Below are 15,000 nucleotides of genomic sequence, written 5' to 3'. Positions count from 1 at the left end.
CTTAGCACACTACTTTGACAAACAAACTACATGCTGTACTAGCCATTTTAATCACAAAACAACACTTACAGATACAGATGCAGTTACCTGATTTATTTATTAGATTGCAGCTTTTGTTTCTCTTGCAGGGCATCCAATGAAGTTCCCAAGAAAATGAGTCTAACTGCAGATGAGCTGAAACTCAGAGCACAGCCTTTAACCAACTCAGATTTGGAAATAAAACAAGGTGACGTAGTAGCCATATAAGGCTAATGAACTTGTGGCCCTCAATCAGACCAGAACACAACATCAGGAACTCCGTGGTCTGATTTTTTTTTATCAGTGTGTGGGATCTTTGATGTCCCACAGAATTTTTTTGAACAAGGTTTGTGAGATGGGGTCCACAGTTTTATAGTCCTTATCCGAGAAGATGTGAAATCCTAACAAGTTACGGATGTAATTACAAAGGCAGCACTTTCTCCTCAGTTATTTTAGGACCCCGATTGTTGGTCTGGCTGGAGTTGAACTCACAACCTGCCTCATGGCAGCCCAATGCTTGATCAACTGAGCTACCAGTGCGTAGTTTACTGTTTATTGTAACCTTTATTGTAACCTTGTTTAAAGCAGAATTGATCATCACCTTTTTGTAATAATTATTATTAAGCTTCTCTGAACTTCATCTTCATAGTATTTCTTTTAGCAATATAATTTTTTAGTGCTCATCTATACTAAAACATTTGAAGTAATGCCAGTAGGGTGTAACACAGTCCCCTTTAATGTTCATTTGTTATTGTCACATGCACAGGAAGGTGGTTTGGAGGATTTGATTCATTAGAAAATACATTGGTAAAGAACCAGCTTGTATTAAAGGAAGCCAAAACACCAAAGTAAATGATAAGGAGTTTTATTTTCTTTATGTTATGCACATTTTATAGCAGTTTTTGTAGCACTTGTTGCTACTTCTCTGCTACAGTAAACAATTCATCCTTGGTAGTGTAATTAACTTTAATGTGTTGAAACGTTTATAATAATGCAATGAAAACAACTGTGCTGTTACCAACACTTTTTTGCCCTTAATGTCCCTAAACGAAGAACAAATGAACTGTTGTAAAAGACCCGCTTGTGAAGTGTTCATGGAGTCCCTAAGCTTATCTCAGAGGAGTTAGTTATACTTTGGTCTGGATCATTGCATTGGTTTAGGTCAAATTGAAGTGAAATCTTGGTAAAATGAAAAATCCCAGGTTTCCTTTACTCTTGTTTTCTGTCCAAGTAATCTGTACATTTATCTTTGTTTGAAGCTATTGTTTGTTCTTGTGAACAGTCCAGTTAGCTTTTAATCAATGAGATGGAAACTTACTTGCACATTAAATTTGGTTAATAATCAATTGAGAGAAGTGATCCTCGCACTTAACTGGACAATTTAAGCAATATTAAAAGTTATTGTTTCTTATAGACACACCTGAAAAATTCCAGTGGGTCCAACAGGATTCAAACTTATGATTTCTGCAATGCTATGAAGCCACACAATTGGGAGCAGGTCGATTTGGTCATGGGTTCAAATCCCTTTGGAACCACGTGACCTGAATTTTTTAGGTGTGTCTATAAGAGACAATATATTTTGTAATGCTTCGCTAATGACAATGGAGTATGTTCAGATTCGTGTTAATTGTAGAAGTATTTTAGGCATGCTCGCACTTATGATGAACCCCTATGGGTTTTCTAGGTTACTTAAGATTTTGTAAGTTATGCAAGAGCCACTCGAAGGCATCTCTTTCAACTTTGACTTTATTTGCTTATTCACTTATGTAATTTCTCTATGGTATGTTGAAAACGCTCGCTGTATCAATAAACGAGATGCCTGCCCCTGATGCTCTGTTTATGTTTATTAAAGATTAGTTACAAAATATTTTATAATCGTTTCAGGGTGATTGGAGTATAAATTGCTTAAATTGTCCAGTTAAGTGCGAGGATCGCTTCTCTCATACGTCTATAACCTGCACTTCAAATATACCTTCATTTCATTGGTTAATAATGCCAGACTGTGACATCTCTTTGATCTCAGACTAAGGTCTCCTTTTTTGTGCTTAGAAAGTTACATAATTGTAACCCTAATCCCAGGACCTCTAATCATTTGAAAATTGCAGCATAAATCAGACATAGTTTGATGCTGCTCTAGTCTGAAGAAATTTGATTGTAACTTAAATTCACAATTATCACCACCAACCGGTGGTGCCATATTAGTGCTGTTATTTGTTAAGCTTTGCACATCAGTGCCACCTACGCTCCATGAACCGTGATGAAGGTAGGCTTTTACTTGACGCCTATGTGTGTCTTATTAAAGAAAAGAGCACATTAATTACTTTAATTTATGCACCCCTTCCTTTGATTATATCTGATGAAGACACTAGACACGAATGTCAAAACATTGGGTCTTTGAATTGTAACTTTAAAAGCTACATTCAAATTTCTTCAGACTGGAAGAGCATCAAACTGTGTCTGATTGTCAACCTTGTTGCAATGTGAGCCTCGACTTTTATTATTTGCCGCATGAATGTTTTTGTCTATTACATGTACTGATTGATAATTACAACTTTCCCACTACCACCATCCTACGTTCTTTGTTCTACAAAGATATTCAAATTGCAAGATTTGTTTGATATGGTGCTTATATATACTTACATGCACATGTCAACTGGCATGGAACAAAATTTTATATTGCTATTGTTAATTAGTCATTTTTGTGAATTTGTAGATATTCTCTAATGGAAAAAGGACAGCATTTAGGTGCTAGGTGTTCTGAATTTGATTATGCATTTCAAAATCTCTGTCAAGCATCTTCAGTTCCAACCATACCAGTTGTGAGACTCAGGTTTGTCTTTGTTTTAAACGAGGTACAGGTCATGAACTGCAATCGATGATGTTATTTATCTATGAAGAGATTGCACATTTCAATTTTGGCCTTTGTGAAACGATTTAGTATTTCATGATCATTGGGGTTTATATGATTATAAATGGAATATTACATGGCAGCTTGGAGATACGAAATTTCTCTTCGAGTGATGAAATATTTTCAACACTCGAAGAGAAATTTCGTATCTCCGTGCGGCCATGTAATATCCTCTGTCTGCCAGGCAATGGTCTTATATGTTGGAGAATAATAACACAGCTTACAAATAGTTTTTGACTGTGGTAATGGGTGAAAATAATTGTTGTTGTTATCATTATCATTATCATTATTAATCAGAAATGCTATTGGCTGAGTTGTAATAGATGGAACAGAAAGAACTTTCAGAAGAAAAACCATTCCTTGAATTCTCCAGTGGCATGTGTTTTCCCTAGATGTAGAGATTTGCCTTACGAAGGGAAAATACCTTAAAATTATAATAGTCACAGTTCAGCTTTATTGGGTCACCTTTTTTATGTCTGACCTTTTCTAGACCAGTTCTTGAAAATCGGCAAGTTTGCCTGCTTGTTGACAGCGAAGAGCCATTAAGAGAACGATTTGTAAGAGTGGCCGGACAGAAAGGACTTGCTGCTAAGACCAGAAAGCTGCCTGTTGGTGACTTCCTTTGGGTATTGCTGCCACCTGGAGCTAACCCTGATACTGCCAGGGATATACCTGACGAGGAACTGGTTGGTGAAAGTGTTTTGTAAGCAAAGTCAAGCAAACATGCAAAATTAATTCGCTTTAGAAGCAAAAAAATGCATAAACACATCTCACTATACGCATCAACGTACTGCTAACCTGTCGTAGATTTGCAGCTTCAAGCTTCCCTCCAAACTACCAAAAATATTTTTTACTGTTAAAATTTTTTAAAGTTGTCCCCTTCTTTATTTTCTGTTCAATCCAAAGCTGTTAATTGTTTGTAAAAACAAACTTCCGTATGTGGCATTACAGGGTCCATGTGAAAGATTCTTGTGGGTTTTAAAGGTTATACTTTTGTGTCGGACTCATAAAGGTAGAATTTAAATTTCTTAAATTAAGGAATTTTAAAACATGTTTAAATGTTAAGCAATCCGCACAGTGGTTACATAGAGGAGGATGTATTGGCCCAAGTGGGCTGATTAGGTGTTGATTCTTCTCATATGTAGGTTCTTCCTATGGTTGTGGAGAGGAAAACTTGGGATGACCTATGGTCTAGCTTGAAAACTACAAGATTTGTTAACCAAGTTACAAGGATGAAGGTAAAAAATGTGAAAAGGCCTGCATCTCCATCTGCAAAAAGTGCAAAGTTTATTAACACCCTTGTTCTACTGGAGATCAGTCCTAAAAATTCACCCCAACCTTGTAGTGTTTTTTTATCACTGAACCCGCAGGGTTTTGGCCCAGAGGCCAAACCTCGAGGAGGCAACCTAGAAATCCCTGCGTAAAACAAAAAAATTATTTTAATATGTAAATTGATAGATATTGTTTAGGGGAAAGCAATCTCAATTTGCTCAACCTAGCGCAAGGTGGTATTGGTATTGCATAACAGGGCGCGCAAGGCAGTATCAGTATTGTTCACCGAGTTAGTGAGGTGTCCTAGGTAACTTAAGTCACGAGTCACAGGAAGCATAACGATTGAAGGTGAGTAATTTTCGGATCTTTACGGCGATTCCTTTTACTTTGAAAATCAAAGATTACAGTACCTGATGGAAATCATATTGACTGGGTCAGAAATCGATTTTTCATGCACAAATCATAAACAGAGGCAACGATTTGTCAGACACAAATGAAATCAGAAACAGGGGCGGCAGACTTGGCCACAAACTGCTAGACCCAACCTCTGAAAGCAAACGCATACAGTGTAGTCTCAACATTTTCAAACAATCTTCGATCATTTTTACAACAGTTATTCACAGATAATAAGCGCATTTGTTCCTATTTTATGGTATTTCAAGGTACTGTGGAAAGAACCAAAAGGGTAAAAAAGATGACAACAAAATGTTGCTTTCTAGTCATTGAATGTTCCTGTTCCTATTTTACTATCATATTTTCAAGGCATTTTCCAAAATTTTGTAAATTGCTTTTCAGTTGATAGCATATCAAATAAAGTTTGATGGAAGTTAAAAGTAAATGCTGTTTGTTGTTGCCCATCGTTTCTTGCATCTTTCACTTTCATTTACCTACCTAATTACACGTAAAATAATATGAAGGCATTACAATGTGCAGCACATAATAATTGGAAAACACCTCAACTGCCATCCGTATTATCCTAGGTGGGGGCAGATGTAGTGAAAACTATTTCTAGTTTATTTTTGTTAATACTAGAAATTGATGTAATTGGTCATGTTGTCCTAAAGGAAAAAGTGTTCATGAAATACATACCTATATTGTAATAGTGATTTTGTCCATACGTGATTGCTAAACAACAAACATATTTGGCCCTCACTTATTTGCGGTTGGTTAAAATGTTCTATTATCCTAATGTTTTAACTGGTTCCCAAATTTTCTGAGAGTGTGGTTGTGGCATGCGTAATGATGGAACGTTAGTTGTTGTTGTTGTTACTGTTTTTAAACTGAGGTTCTGTTACCCCTACAGATGTATGTGTTGATGGTTAGTGCAGGTATGAAATAATTGAGTGACTGCATTTTCAGAGGTGTGGTTTGAAAAACCTTTTTTACTTGGTGGAGGGGAGTCCCAAGGAGCTAAAAGGAAACCCTGGTCCTGATGTTGAAAGTTACCTTCAGGTATGTTGGGAACAAACAAGTGTCATTTGTTCAGCATAAAAAATGTAACTATCTTATCAGTGGCTTGTAGAACCCTTCTAAAGCCTTCACTAAAGTTTAATCTTAAGGTACAGGGTTAGGTTTAGTTGGACTTTAGACTTTTTATTTATTTCTTTCTTTTTTTTTTTTTGGAGGGGGAGGGGGGGTGGGGTAGTGCTCTGGTTGCACATGCGTAAGATTTCTTTGTCTCATACAACAGTCTAACTAGGATTCGAACGCGGTATCTCTTCCTTCAGAGGCAATCGCGATGACCACTAAACCACGGAAGAGTACGCAACAGATTAGTATGGGTAATAACTTTAGTATGGGTAATCAAATGGCAACGAGTGAAATTAGGGAATAATTTCACTTGCGTCTTGTCCAAAATCAAATCGTTTTGCGAGGGAAAATATTTGATTTTGGACAAAACGCAAGTGAAATTCTTCCCTAATTTCACGAGTATACTATTTGATTAGCTATTAATATCATGGGTGACAAATTACTCCTTAATTTTCAAACCATGCCATTTTGGCACTGCAGGAAAAGTTGCCATGACAACATTGTAATGTCACATTAATGCTGAAATTTCGTGCCAAATTAAGGAGTACTTTGTCACCCATGTTATTAACGGGAAAATATGTATTAAAGAATTGTGTTGCGTGACCGGAAATAAAATTTTATGTTTTCAAACAAGAAACGTGTTCTGCAAAAGATCATATTTGGTCAAGTATTGTAGATGATGAAACATCCGGTGAAGTTGTAGCAAGCCTCAATATTCCCAATTGTACTTTAAGTTCAAGACAAAGTTGTTCGGCACACTGAAGTATAGGAATTACAGATAGTTTGCAAAGTAAGGACTGCTCTATTGTTTGTGTGGAAGCAAACAAGGATAAGATGCAAAGGGAGGAAAAGTACTGTGTCTTGTGATGCTTGTCGTTATGTCCTTAGTCCAGTTTTGAATAACTGTACAGTGGAAAATAAAGAGGCAGTGCTGAATGAGAAGTAATGAAGTAATAATTATTTTAAATTATTGTATTAATTCATTCATCAACCCCAGCTTTTCCATGCTACCCTTTCAAACCCTTCCCGTGCTTTCAGACAGTTTGACTTTATCACTATTTACACAACCATGCACGTGACCTGAATAGTGCATTTCTGGTGGTTTTTATACTTATGAATTATTATTGAATTTTACAAGACTCTGTAATGTAACACATATTACTTTGTTCAAAGAACAGAGTATAGGATTCGGCTCTGACTCTTCTTTTTTACTGGGTTGCCAGTATCGCAATCCCAGTCGGAAAATATGTATTATTTCTCAGTTTTTTTTATTTTTGTCCGTGTCGGTAAAAGTCTTGTCTGTCACTCCCGTGCTAAGTGGTGTCTTTGTGCATAGAGTCTTCTGTGCGTATTTTGTTAGGTTTGAGGGGACTAGGGTAATGCGTAGATTTCTCTGGTGCACACAGGAAAACATTTAAGGACGGTGCCTACTAATTAAAGATATTTTTGCCCCGGTGTGTGATTATGCAGGAAATGTAGATCTTAACAAGAGTTGTTGAAATCCAAAAAGAAAATTCACCTTTATCACTCGGCGGCCATTTTGGAGTCTGTGGGGAATAAAGGCTTTGTCTTTCCATTGTCTTTCCATTGTCTTTGCCCGCCCAGCCTCACACTGAATGAGAGATTCGACGGGCAAAATCATTTGTTTGGACATTGAGTGATATGGGTCTATTGGGGGTAACCACGCATTTTTCAAAGATAATTCATGAATAATATCATAGTGTTTACTGAAGTTGCATCTTAGTTGCCTGGCAATTTGCATTTATTTTGTACTCAACTCTGCAAAGGTAAAAAAATTGGAAATGTGGCAGTGAAGAAGTATTTGAATGTCTCGTTTGTGCTTCATTATTTACGGTCAAGGTTCTTTCGAAGAGGGTTTGATGTGAACCGTCAGAAATTTATTTAATTGCACATGCTTTGTGACACGGATTGTGTGTCTTAGGAATGGGTTGTTGCCTCTAATAGCAAATATGTTGTTTGTTTCAATAAACTTTTCACTGGAAAAGGTTTTTGTGGGATTTCTAGCCTTTTTGAATTTTAATATCATGTTGTGTAATTTTCGAGCTTAACACATTTGCATACCTGGGTTGAAATGTGATACAGGAGGATTTTTGTGATAGTGCTCTGTAAGCAACGCGTGCATAAGTCACGAAAATAAACAGGTCTGTTGGAAGCCTGCTTGAGTTTCAACAAAATGAGCCCCAAATTCAGCAAAAAATTGTGACGCTGATGAATAATAAAGTAGCTGCTATTTCCAAAATGATGGAATTACCTGGTGATAAATAACATCGTCTTGGAGAGTAAATTTTTGACTTTGCAGAAACAATGGTCAACCTCAAGAGTTGGGCGATTGTGTCAAACTTTATAACACTTGAAAGAAAAAGAAAACTAACAAAAACAAAAACCTTGTATCTTGCCATCATTTGACACAGATGCTTCCCTGTTTCGTGAGTAAACATGCCGCGGTAACTTGATCACGGCGCCTGCTGAATTCGATGTCACTTTCGATTTTGCGATTTACTTGTGAAGGCAAAAGTACAATAACAAAATTGAACGTAGAAAAAATCTCCCAAAATGTTTGTCACTGATCGTAACTTTTTATATTCGCGGTTCAAAAGTAATGTTGTTTTCATGTCATAAATTTTGTTGCTGATGGCATAGCCTATGAGCAGGCTCTCTCTCTGCGGTGGGAGACCACCCCCAACCCCAGTCCCTCGGAGAGCCTGCTCGTAGGCTACTGATGGCAAAATATTTTATTCTCTATCGACCGTCGTGAAAACTTCCTTGTGTTCGTCCTAAAAACTGTGTATCAATATTTGTTTTGCATAAGCCTGGTTTTCAATAGCGACACAAGCATAAACACAAGAAGCATACGCACACTCAGTAGTTTGTTGTTCATTAGAGCCTTGTGTTAGAACAATAGACACTAATTAATAACAAGTATATGCGCCTGCGTGTGTTCCTTGTTCGTATATTTGCGTCGATAGTGAAAACCAGGCCATAAAACAAGCTAACAAAATCTGTACCTTGCTTGGTTCGCATTTTTGGGCGTTACAATAGAATTTTCGGTCCTACGCTTCTGTTACAAAGTGGTATATTTTTTAGGTTACCCGTCCAGATACTAACCTCGCCGGATAGGGTCAACTTCAGTGAACTTTTGTATTACAAAGCTGTCGGATGCTCAGAGTACACGCTTAAACTTGTGGTGAAAAGAAGCTGTGAGGGAACTTGAAAATGATCAACAAGTCAGCCCAGAAGCAAATGATTCTCGATTTCCTTTTATTTTCTTCAATCATTCTGGGTTCAGTACTTTGCTAGTAACCACATGTCTTCTCAGGGGGTTATTTACCTAAGACTTCTACCATGGCACTACAATGATATTCATTACCAAAACAATATTGTGCAAAGACAGCTTGAATCTCCTGGAAGACAAAACGCAGCTCAGTTGACAATATGGAATAAAGCGCTGTGTTACTGCACTACCACACGTAAGCAATGCGTGTCTATTTTTTCTCAAGATGACAGGAATTTCTTCTTTCTGACAAATGATTAATAGGCCGGTAGCAAGGTGTTTAACCTCAGAAAAAGATCTGTTCGTCGTATGAACGTGTGAGCCAAAGGGCCTCTGCTGGTACGACTTCTGGGTGACCCCTTGAATGGTCTTAATGATCCCCGACTTGAAAAAATTGCCTGGAACGCTGCAGTTTAATACCACCTAACTCAGTCCCTTCTGTTTTTGAGTAACACGTACCACAGGCAACCCAGTGTATGCTCATGGAGCGTCTAGTTTGTGTTTTTTTGGGGTCATGATTTGGCTGCGCATGCGTAAGATTTCTTTGCCTCGTAGAGACGCTTTTCAGAGAAGACAGCCCAAGTAGGATTCAAACTAGGTATATCTATTCATTCAATGGCAATTGCGATGACCACTTGACCACGGAACACAACGCGACAGATTACTGGGGAAAACATGTATTAAAGAATTGTGTGCGTTACCGGAAACAAGTTTTTGTGTTTTCGTTGCACGCAATGCTATATCCGGTTATCAAATGACTCAGAAACACATCTCACTGGCTAATATTTTCTTGCCCTTTTGAGAACAGATAATAAACATGAAAAGGTATTAAATATTTTTAAATACCGTAGTGCACTCGTTTACTGGTTTTGATTGAAATCAATGCCATTAGCAACAGTTTTAAATGTAAACAACTAATGCTATGATTGCACTTAACCCTATCATTGGGTCACAGAATGTAGACTTCGGACTTTGGACTACGGAATTAAAACTGGATATTGACCAGGTTACTGTAACCTAAGAAAGGCACTGAAATATTATCTCCAATTTTGCTCTGTGTATCGAGTAGGGTGGCTCATGTACTGTCCAAACCACCCACTGTTTTGTTTTGTTCTGTGGGGCAGATGTCACCATCTTGGCGGCTTATCCCACAGTCTTACGATGTGTGAGGCCTCATAAGCTAAAGCAACCGTAACTCAGGGGGCATTTCCTGAGTGCTGGACAAACTGACAGATGTAAAGACTGAGCATCTGTTTTTTGTTTCATTTTAAGGACAAGATTGACACTCTTCTCTTGGTTGAAAATTTTCTTGTTAACCGTACAGGATCTTGGATGAAAACAGTAGAGTGGTTGTGTCATTTAACCAGTATGACCACTGAATTTCTTCAATCAGGTAACTTTTTATGGTAAAATTGTGGTTTAAGGTGGAAATAGTAGTTAATTATTCAGGGCTTTAGTAGTAAGTACATATTACATTTTTGCTTTTTTTATCCATTTTATTTCTAATTTAACCTTTCCTGTGATAAAATATACTCCAATTTCAGAATTAATGTAATTTGTGCTAATTGATATTTTAGAACAAAATGTAACTAAATGCCGGTAAGCAAATGCTGGGTGGAGCCTGGGGAGGACTACTGTGACTTCCCATCACGTGTTTACCTTATATGGCTCTTTTTATCAATCTTCTCAGAAAGCTCAAGTTTTTTGTTTTCCTTCAGCATTTGAATTCCCCCCACCCACCGTTTTGCTTTCTGGTTCCTTTAGTGTTTGCCTTATCAGCTGCTTGTAACCTACTTAGCTCTCTTTAAAAAACTATGGACGTGGAATTGAATTGAATCCAATGTAGGCCGGAAAAACAAGATTGGTATTTTAAAAAAAGTGTACATGAATTAGTAGAAACAATGTTCTGCAGCATTACTATCTGTTATATACACTAGTATTAGGCTCCTTTTAACTCATAGTAGGCTCTTGAGGTCCCACAGTTTGCTCCCATTGCCAACTGGCACAAGGGAATGAATGAATAGTAAACCACTTTGAAATATGAAGATTTTAATTACATTGTGAAAAGTGTCCCTTCAAATTATTTTTCTTGTAAGATGGTTGGTCCAATTTGATGACATTCAGTGAATTTTCACGTCGCAGCAGATCAAAAACAGGCTTTGAAACAGCAGGATACGTTGCTACAGGTATGTAAAGAATGTGTTTGCAATATTGAACGGAGGGTAAACAGGAGAGATCCTTAACAAAACACAAGGCCCGTTATCTCACTTCGTCTTCTTCTTTTCTTCCCTTAGCTGACTGTACTGTTTGGTCATCGTTGGAATTTACGGATTTTATACGAAGGTAGTAAGCGGGAACAGGAACCATTACTCAGTGGTTCATTTTACCTTATGAGTTCATACATATATTTTAGCTGGGCTGGGGAATTTGTGAGATCAAGTGCTTGTTTTCATGCGCTAAAAATGACAGGACAGCAATTTTTTTCCAGTGTCGTTCACAGCAAAGTTGAATTAAACACATACTTTCCTACTTTTTTGTAGAACCTTGTTATTATAATCCCACATCATATTGCAGATATTAAAGGTAGTGGGTACTATCAAAGAGCTTTAAACACGGGAGTCCATTTTTCATGCAATGATTTTTCTTGCTATGATTCAAAAGGAAATTTTACTATTACGTCAACAGTATCATTGGCTCCGCTTGTCATGAGTGCATGAGGCCATTTTGTGTTGAACAGAATATCAAACGTTGGGGAAATTATTTTACCTCTCCAAAGAGATTTCTTGTTTTCCAGATCATGTTTATTATCTGTTCTCAAAAGGGTAATGTTTGAGTCCTGGTGAACAGTTATTTCTCCCTGAAGAGAAATATTTGATTCCCAAATAAATAGACTCGTTCCAAAATTAATTTGTGTTTAGAACAGTCTGCGATCGCCAAGGAGAATTATCTGTCCTCTAGAGGTGTTATAACTGGATTATAATTACTTCAAACAACCTCAAGGGGGTTGTTTGAAGTAATTACAGTGCGTAATTGAACAGAATGGCGAACACGTGGTGGTATGAGCAGGCGAAACTTCTAATCGCTTTATGGAGCAAAGATTTGGATTTGTCATCTTCTGTTTTCAGAAGCTATCCTTGGTTCTCTCCTCGCCTCAAGCATGGTGATGAGGCAGCCACGCGATACGGCGCCATTTTGTCTCACACTGCGATGTTACCCTATGGTATTTGAATTTTCGTAGATGTGAACAGAACCATAATTGAATAAAATTGAATGGAGTATAATAGCCTGAATTATACTTCCGTTTACCATAATTAACGTTGAGTGTGAGCACGGCGTAAATCATTTCACGAAAGGCGCGATTTTCATACGTAACCATAGCAACAGTGATCTTTTCACGTGCGCGCGTAAGCTGCCTTGGTATTTCATCGGTGTTTATATAATAAATAACGTAATGCTGCACTGTGCTCAGCACATGGAAACCAGAAAAAGTAAACTTGACCTCAACTCGAATTCCAACTCGTACACTTCTTGAATTCACTTTTGCGTCTTTTTTTTAATAGCAAATTTCTTGTGTTCTTTCTATGTTAGTTTTGTTTGTTAGTTGTTTAGGTGTTTCTAAATCCATTCAGGATCTATTTGGCCTCTGATCAACAGCTTTCATATTCTTGGTTCTTGTTCTAGCCATAGTCGTGGTGGAAGGGAACTGCATGATCTTCCCGTTTGTGGAGCAGAGGAAAGATCTTTAATTGTTATACAAGGTCTTACTTTTTACAATAAGGTTTGATTTGTTTGCACTAATGTTACGCTTATTTCACTATATACTGCTTGCTCAAAATACACTTTACTTTAAGTGATTTTTGCATGAGCTCGGATTCCTTTGTTCTTTTTCGGGGGGAATATATTACATAACCCCCAAATCAACTGTCTGAACTGAAGCTGGGTGCGGCTTTGATTGTTTGAAGGGAAGAGCGGGGCTAATGAACAGCTAATTTAAATGCGAGGGAATTATGTGTTAATATGCAGGGGGGATAAGTGACTTATCCTCCTTGCATATTAATACATAATTCCCTCATCCCAAACTCGTGTATCCATGAAGTTGCCCTTTTAGTGTTTTGTGGTATTCTTGATTCATTCCTCGCCTGAATTTCCTTGTCGGTTACATTAGTGATCCCTCGGCCGGAATCATTATCTGTAAAAAGGTCGGTCAAAAGATCCTCGGTGCGCAAATTGAAATTGTCAACTGCTTTCTCGTTGTCTGCACCACAGGTAACCCAGGCTGACTGTGTGCCACACAGGTAAATATAGAGAACATATGAGGCGAAGTTTAGGTCTGCATATTTGCTAGAAAATGGAAATAAAAATCGATGAAACTTACCATGTGGTGAGCTGTTGTTGTCTTTAATACGCACACGAAGTTTCGGGAAAAATGGTCCCCGTTCACCTTCCTTCATAGTACACTGACAAGGTAGGAAACGGAAGCCAGCGTCGGGACTCCAATCGACCCAAAACAAGCACGATTTTTTTCGCGAAGATCGAATCCAGTCGCTAAATAAACACGCCAGGCTCGTGGAGCATGAATTTCTCTAAACCATGAATCCACTGAAGCATCTCCAGGTAGCAACGCGAAGCCACCAGGCTCCGTAGAACTTGTAAGTTAACCTGCGAAAATGGCGGCCAGAAGCCGTTGTCCTCGCGAAGTGTCCAATTCAAAATGGCACTGAACTCGGGACGCCTGGTGACGAGTATAATAAGTCCCTCTGGAGGGAGGGGAGTCCCAAATTGCTAAAAACAAAACTCACTGAGCAATCTCCTACCTTGTCATTATACTATGAAGAAACTTTAAGGTGAACGGGGACCATTTTTCCCGAAACTTCGTGTACGTATTAAAGACAACAACAGCTCACCACATGGTAAGTTTCATCGATTTTTATTTCCATTTTCTAGCAAATTTCCAGACCTAAACTTCGCCTCATATGCTCTCTATATTTACCTATGTGTGCACACGCAGTGAGCCTGGGCTACCCGAGTCTGTACCCGCAAATAAAGATTCAAAGTTGTTTTCCGAAAGCTCAATTGAGGTGCTGCCACTAAAACTGCTTTGAGTAATAACCAGTTTTGACTCTGAATCGCTCAACATTGCTAGCCTGTTCCTATGGTAGCATTCACTACGAACAAGACAAACAACTAATTCGAAATGCGACTTTAAAAAACTAACATAATTAAAAAGCCGAGAAACTTGTGAATTCCACCAGTGCCAACATGGAGTGTTGAAAAACAAAAGAAAGATGAACAATAGAGGCATTTTTCTTCAGTGTATTTTTGCATCTCTTGAGGAATCCTCGCCAATGTAAAAATAAGCCGTTTATCGGCCTTCAGCTCGTGGTTATGTGATTTACTCCCCTCGTATTTAATCCCCTCGTGCGTTGCCCGAGGGCAACGCACGAGGGGATTAAATCACATAACCCCTCGCTTCAGGCCGATAACTCTTACTTAACTTAATTTGTTTAAATGAATATTTGTCAATTACTTCTCTTTAGCAATGTCATAAATTGCTGGACAAAGCTCTTGCGGACCTCTTAGAAAACACGCATGAAAAGGCAGTAGGTAGGTTTATGCTTAAGGCTGTTAGGTAGGTGATTTGTAGTTATGGGTGAAATGGAAAAAACCACAACATTTAACATGGATGAAAGCGCCAATTAAACAAGTTATCAGAGGTTTATCAAAGTTGTTTTAAAGTATCATGATGCACTTAAACCCATTACCATTCTATTATTTCGTTGAAGGTTCTCTGAAGTTGTTAAGTTAAATTATTGAAGAAAACACTTTAACGGTTTATGTACAAAAAAACTTATTGTCATGGTTTTGTTGTCATTAGCATGTGTTCAAAGAAAGCTGCAGTGTGATACTGATCAACTGATTCACGAGGATGTTATGCAGTGGTATATTCTTTGGCTCCAGGTCAGGTCTACGTACTGCAATA

General features: G+C 37.9%; 1 protein-coding gene across 3 annotated transcripts in view; it reads left to right on the top strand.

Moving 5' to 3' along the window:
- Window positions 1-15,000, top strand: part of LOC137996575 (uncharacterized) — a 90,608-nt gene that overhangs the window by 55,734 nt on the left and 19,874 nt on the right. For all 3 annotated transcript variants that reach the window (XM_068842035.1, XM_068842034.1, XM_068842036.1), the window contains 12 exons: window positions 129-226; window positions 785-866; window positions 2,732-2,848; window positions 3,417-3,612; window positions 4,072-4,164; window positions 5,558-5,650; window positions 10,293-10,413; window positions 11,117-11,206; window positions 11,315-11,363; window positions 12,702-12,798; window positions 14,558-14,624; window positions 14,896-14,978. In XM_068842035.1, the coding sequence (XP_068698136.1) occupies window positions 129-226; window positions 785-866; window positions 2,732-2,848; window positions 3,417-3,612; window positions 4,072-4,164; window positions 5,558-5,650; window positions 10,293-10,413; window positions 11,117-11,206; window positions 11,315-11,363; window positions 12,702-12,798; window positions 14,558-14,624; window positions 14,896-14,978 (1,186 nt within the window). The remainder of the gene's footprint in view (window positions 1-128; window positions 227-784; window positions 867-2,731; window positions 2,849-3,416; window positions 3,613-4,071; window positions 4,165-5,557; window positions 5,651-10,292; window positions 10,414-11,116; window positions 11,207-11,314; window positions 11,364-12,701; window positions 12,799-14,557; window positions 14,625-14,895; window positions 14,979-15,000) is intronic.

Source organism: Montipora foliosa, chromosome 3 (assembly GCF_036669935.1).
Source record: "Montipora foliosa isolate CH-2021 chromosome 3, ASM3666993v2, whole genome shotgun sequence".
Lineage (NCBI taxonomy): Eukaryota > Metazoa > Cnidaria > Anthozoa > Scleractinia > Acroporidae > Montipora > Montipora foliosa.
This window is presented reverse-complemented; position numbering and strand designations above follow the sequence as displayed.